This window comes from Orbicella faveolata, unplaced genomic scaffold (genome assembly GCF_042242905.1).
Source record: "Orbicella faveolata isolate gen_17 unplaced genomic scaffold, um_ofav_v1 contig_2, whole genome shotgun sequence".
Lineage (NCBI taxonomy): Eukaryota > Metazoa > Cnidaria > Anthozoa > Scleractinia > Merulinidae > Orbicella > Orbicella faveolata.
Window position 1 is genome coordinate 31,018,956 of NW_028301547.1, and position 6,170 is coordinate 31,025,125.

General features: G+C 35.4%; 1 protein-coding gene across 6 annotated transcripts; it reads left to right on the forward strand.

The window, feature by feature from the left end:
* The first annotated feature begins 276 nt into the window (after positions 1-276).
* On the forward strand, positions 277-6,170 carry LOC110051594 (uncharacterized). 6 transcript variants are annotated; one of them, XM_089288651.1, is made up of 5 exons: positions 481-497; positions 1,617-1,722; positions 2,126-2,314; positions 3,342-3,657; positions 4,853-6,170. In XM_089288651.1, exons 3-5 carry the CDS (start codon positions 2,198-2,200, stop codon positions 5,257-5,259), a joined length of 840 nt encoding a protein of 279 aa, XP_089144777.1. In that variant the 5' UTR covers positions 481-497; positions 1,617-1,722; positions 2,126-2,197; the 3' UTR covers positions 5,260-6,170. The 6 variants fall into 6 exon arrangements, with proteins under 6 accessions (XP_089144778.1, XP_089144777.1, XP_089144774.1 ...); XM_089288648.1 differs by lacking the exon at positions 481-497 and adding an exon at positions 504-1,218 and having other exon boundaries at positions 1,617-1,679; XM_089288652.1 differs by lacking the exon at positions 1,617-1,722 and having other exon boundaries at positions 277-497.

Genomic DNA, 6,170 nt, shown 5'->3' on the forward strand with positions numbered 1-6,170 from the left:
CTTAGTCACTGGAATTGTCATATCTGCTTTATTACTGACTGACGGTATTTTGACTAACCATAACACAAAGTCAAGTAAAATATCCATGGCAAGACCAAAAACGGAAGCCTGATATGTCTTCGAAGCGTTCCAAGCAGGTAAATACAGGTAAATGCAGGTACGATTAGCTCATTCCAGGTTACAGAAGTTTATAATTATCCCAGAATTCTAAGACCTTCTGGTATTTATCAAATCGGTCTCAAATCTGAGATATTGATTTCGCCCGAAATCCAAACACTAGACAAGGCTTTGCGAATTTATGTTTGACAATCGAGTGAAGAAAGCGTTTGAAAGCATCCTCCCTCTCTGATGATATACTGACTGTGGTGAAATAAAAGTCTTCGTGTCGTTTCGTTTCGTTTCGTTATGCGCTGCTAGTCCCAAGGGACTCGGTCGGCAGGAGCAGACTCATTGAGAGACTGGGTCTAGCCTATGAAGAACATGACCGCTAGAGTGTGGTGAGTTTTATTGTTTTGTATTTCTCTTGAGACCACAGATTTTTGCGATCGTGCTTGACGTGGCTTTACTGGGTGCATTGACGTTAGTTCCAGGGGTTAACTGGCCTTATAGATAATTCGCGTAAAGAATTCTGCTTTCTGACAAAGTTAAAAGATTATCTCCATAATGGTGCTGTAGCACACTTGAAATTTCACTTTTACAAGGAAAGTTCTGTTTTGTTTGAACCCTAGATATTTAGCTTGTTATGGTCATCCTGTGGCATATAATTGAGTAATTAGTATACAGTGTATATGCAGATTTGGGTTGCGTGCTGTAAAATTTGGAAATAATTTTGGAGGACTTTCAAAATTTGATGGGGCTATATAAGGCTTGGACTTGGTCCAATTTGGCAGTCAGAGGAATTCTCTGATCAGTTCAGTTATTATCAAATTGGACCAGCATGTAGTCATATTGCCTGTTAATTATGTTGTGCATGGAATAGCTTGTGTTACAGTCGCCCTCCCTGAAAGAAGAAAAATTTGGAGAGAGCATCTGTGTGTTGCTGTTGGTAATTGCGTTTAAGGCCAAGTGATTTTTCCTGGAGTGGAAAATGATCTGCTTAGTTGATCGGTGATGTTTGTAGCTTGTTGAACTTAGCGCTTTACATTTTATCGGCTACACTGACGAATATCTTGAGGGCTGGCCATGGACACCAAAATGGAAATTTGTTACACTTTGTGGGTAAGATCAAGGTTTAGAATTTTTAAGGTTGAAAAAGGCAGATTAACGGACGTAATCAGTATTTTATGGCAACAAAATTATTCCACAAGTTGTCTGTTTTTTTTTTTATCTGTGAACTCTCAAAGATCATTAACTGTTTCATCTAGAGAGCAAGTTCCTTTGTTGTCTCTGTGTGTCACATCAGCTGTTGTGACACTGAAATGGTTTCAGTGCATGGATTAAATATTTAAACATGGGACACGATTATTAATGGCAACACACGGACGCTCGCTGATTTTCTCTTTCAGCGAGGGTGTCTGTAGCACAGGCTGTTTGCATGAAACTGTCTAAATTACTTATCAAATGATCATGTTTACTTTGGGATTTGAGCTGACAATTTCATTATTAACTACTTTAAGGTCTTTAAGGGAAAACTTCAGACCGAGACCTTGCCATATTGGACGAACGACAGCAAGGCTGAGGTTTGAGATTTTTGCTGTAAAGACCGAACATTTGAGCTAACTGGTAATAAGTCGTTTATTACTTATGGCTTTTTGATTTGTTTTTGCTGACCTGTTATTGCCTCTGGGCAATGTCCCATGGGCATTACGAGAGAATACTGCCCTAGAAAAGGCAAATCAATATCAGAGCGTGATTTATATTGGTTACAGACACGGAAATTAATAATATAAAATATTCTGAGTGGGTGAAGAGTCTCAATAGCCAGAATTTTGGAAGGAAAGTATGAAGCAAAGCTAGTATTTACAGAAGGCTGGAGGGTGCAAACCAAAACATATTCTGTGGGAGGGTAAAGATATTTGATAGTTTCCTGATATGCTGTAAATGATGTACTGTCATACTTGAATTTAAAGACAATCATAGTGCCTTTATAAAATTTCATAAAAATGTTAATTTGTTTTTCTTTCAGATTGCTTGTTATGGAGAGCTTTGTATTAGAGATATCATATTTACTACAAAACTGTACTGTGAAAACCTTGCGATGCTAACGGCTACTGGAGAGATACCCAATCTTTTGCCAGAGATTGTTAAAAGGATAGCTCTGTTTCTACCAGTCCCAGAAGTCTGCAAATGTATGCAGGTTTGCAAACTATGGAAGGTAAGTAATGCTGCAACTATTAAAAAGCTTCAATTTGATCAATGCTTTCTGTAAGTTGAGGAATGTTATTTAGCTCTGAAATCACTTGAAGGCAAGGTAGATTTTCATAATTTATACCAGTCATTCAGTGAAAGTCATCCTGTATCTGTTCCATTTGAATCTGCACTTGAAATCTGAGCAACAGTTAAACATTCCTCCATTCCAGTCGATAGAGATGGCTTTAGTTTTGCTTCCAGTTTAGCCAGGTCTTTCAAGGAACAAATTTTAACTGCAGGACTGGCATCATCTTTACGAAGAAAAATATTTCCATAAAAGGACCAGATATATCGAAACCTAAATTTCTTCTTGAATTCGTTAGATTTATGGAAAAGTTCCCTTCTAGATGGAGTTAAGCTTTCTTGAATAAAGATCTTGTTTTCTCCTTGTCTGCCCAGACCAATGTCATCAATGGTTAAATTCTTCAACTTGGATCTTGCTTTGTATTGACGTTTGTAAATTGCTTTGTATCGACCTTTGTATCAATCTTGCTTTATATCGACCAGGTTAGAACTAATTATGGTTAAATTCAATACATACATTTCTCTGGTCCTTCTATCTGGAACAATTTGGATGAAGAGATAAAAAGTTTCTCCAAGTTTATTTAAACAAACCTTGACTAAGCAATTTTTAAGTTCTTATGCTTAATGCTAGCTTTGTATTTTTCTTTAAGTTACTATTGCTCTTAATTTAACAATGCTCTGTCTATAACTGGTACTGTTACTACTTATATTTCTTTTTATATTTATATCTATATATATTTTTTTCTCTTTCTAAATCTTCTTTTCTTTATTTTTCCTACAACCGATTTAAAGGGTAATAATTCTTGTAACTACTCAGCTCGTTTAGTTTTTACTATTTTGAGTAGGTTTTTTTTTTGCTTATTAAGTTTGATGTATTCTTTTGCTAAATGATATTCTATGTATTATGCAAAATAAAATGGTTATTGTTGTTGTTGTTCTCAATAAATTAATGTTTCTTTTGTTTCCAGGAACTTCTATCTTCAGAACAATTTTCTAAAATGTATGTGTTTAACTATTTTAACCTGGATGTGGAAGATGAACCCACTGGTTTTTTAAAAACATGGAGCAATCCAGACTATTGGTTCTGTTACTGGGCCCGAAGAGAAAATGTTAATCAGGCTTGGGTATTTTCTGATCTTCCAAAGCGCTGGAAATGTGGAATAGTTCATTTGGCTGATTATTCACTTCAGACGCATCATGACTTGAAGTATAAAGATTTCTGCCGTGCTGTGTACATACTGACCAGGATACAAAGGATGGCAAAAGAATTGCGTTTGGACTGTGGTAATATTATTGAACCCCTCTGATATTGCCTCGGGTGTAAAATAATGTAGTTTGGTCCCAAGATTTCAAGATCGAAGTGCTTCATCTAAATTTGACCCCCCTAGGAATTTCTAATTTTTTTACATGGGCACAATAATAATATTAATAATAATAATAATAATAATAATAATAGTAATAATAAAAATGAAAAAATTACTCGATTCTGATTGGCTGAGAGCAGTGTAGTTCAAGTGTAACATCAGTGCAAAAAGTGTAACACCAGTGCAAATTACACATTGTAATTCTGGGTTATGATTGGCTGAAAGACAAAAGGAAATTTTTGATGCCAATGATATTAGGTAAAATGATGAGGAAGATTTTGTGCGGAAACTTTGAAAAAAGTTTTCTCAAATGAGAAAAAATGGCTTCAAGCAAGGTCTTCTGGCACTTCCATGCAAAATTTTTCATGTTTATATTATTAATAAGTAATCATACGGTTTTTCTCGTTCAATTTGGAATTAATTTGCACTTGTGAGTTTTTCAAAAAGCTGAAATTGCACTCCTCGAAGCGACTTGTGCAATTTCAGCTTTTTGAAAAACTCACTTGTGCAAATTAATTCCAAATTGAACTAGAAACCGTATGGTTACCTATACTACTACTACTAATAATGATAATGACAGTGACAATGACAATAACAATGGTAATGATATTAAATAATAATAATAGATATTTCTATAGACTAATTACTCATGATAATTTGCATAACAAAGAAATAAATACTGATTTCTGACAGAAAGCAGAGAAATTTAACGTAAGTGATCGATGAGACGGTAAGCATGTCCCACTTACTAGTGAGGTACTAAGAATATAATTGTGTTTTTCCAGAAAATATCGATGCCCCTCCCCCCTCAACAGAAGGGCTTTTTGATTGAACCCCCCATCCCTTCAGAAATTCCAGCTTCATCTCTTTAAAGATCTAAGACGGAATTTCCAGTGTTTGGTGGACATCAAGTTACCAGAATGATATCAGCTGCCAGTTGATTATTTTTTGGCACCTCTTTCCTTGAGGGAATGAAGCAACCTGTTCTTAAACCATATTTTCTCATATTTTGTGCCATCAAGTTGTAGAACTACTGATGTTTAGAAATATTCCATTTCTTGCAAGTCATAACCATATGACTAAAGGAGTGTTTTCTTTTCATGGTCATTTCTTAGGAGCTTGGGGTAATGAAGGAGCTGGTCTTATAGAGGTTTGCATGTTTCCCTGGAGCAAACAGACTCTGCCTACTTCGGACGACATTTTATCAAGTTTCAACTTTCATCCTGAGATGCACAATGGCCCAATGGTGAAAAATAAAATAACAGCATTGAAGATTGATTCAGAGAAAGAATCAGAGGACGGAATCCAAAGAGGGCTTGTAAGATGGAATACACTGCAGACGGCATATGATGCAGACGTCAAAAAAGCATGTGATTTCTTTGGCTGGCTTGAGAACATTTTCACTCCAATGACTCGTATTTGTATTGGGTGTGAGAGAATGAATCCAACACCATGTTTTATTTTGGCGCATCTTGCACCTGGGTGGGTGGGAGGCATTTTGTCATCTTTGGTTCTTACATGATAGACATTAGTCCTTCTTTTCTCATAGTTCATCGAGTGAGAATTGGAACCTTGTATATGGCTGGTGCTCCTGAAAATTAAATTAACCAATCACCATTCAAAAGGGAGGAGAAATAATTATTATTGTACCATCGTGATTCCATGTGTTTGTTAACAGGAAAGGCTTCTAAGTTCAGTCACATTCTCAGTGGTGTGAGTATAAATGAATTTTTGTGAGAAGAGATTTAAAATGCAAAAAAGCCATAACAAATTGTACAGATGAAAGATATGAAACATTTTGTTTCTCTAAGCTTTAAAATTGGTGTCAAAACTTGTTCGCAGTGAAATTAGCGGTATTAATTAAAAGGTAAAATTCCAAAGTTAAGAGGCCATATTAGGCATGAAGAAATTTAATAATAATAGTAAATCTTTACAGTGCCTTTTCTCAACAATTCAAAGGTGCTAAAATAGACATACTGAATATCGTTAAAAGTAGACAGCATGGCTTTGACTAGTGCTTGTTAAGTGTTTTTCCCAGCACTTTATGCAAGGGAAAAGTGCTCAAGAATCTGGTATGCGTGTGTGGGGAGAGATTTATGTCTCCCCCTCGGTGGCTTTTTTTTTTTTTTTTTTTGCTTCTCATAGAAAAGAAGGACCGCTTATGGTCATAATTTTTTCCCTGAATAATATATGTTTTGACATTTTTGTGTTTCAAAATCCTGATGTTGAACTGTCACTCAGGATTTCAAAACAACAGTAGCGTGAAAGAAAGTCAGATTTCACATTATTCTGAGACAAGGTAATCGAAAACGTAAAATGTAGAGAAATCATAATTTTGAGACCACAGAAGAAAGTCTTGATAATGAACATTTGGATAAATTAAGGTTTAACTATGAAAGTTGAACTATTAAAAAACTGAATGATATGACTGAA

What these genes read in the sequence shown, in the direction of transcription:
- LOC110051594 (XM_089288648.1), top strand. Translation starts at nt 1,183, where the DNA reads ATGGACACCAAAATGGAAATTTGTTACACTTTGTGG. An exon ending in AAATTTGTTACACTTTGTGG is followed by an intron (nt 1,219 to 1,616) that starts GTAAGATCAAGG and finishes AACTACTTTAAG; the next exon opens with GTCTTTAAGGGAAAACTTCA. An exon ending in CGAACGACAGCAAGGCTGAG is followed by an intron (nt 1,680 to 2,125) that starts GTTTGAGATTTT and finishes TTTTTCTTTCAG; the next exon opens with ATTGCTTGTTATGGAGAGCT.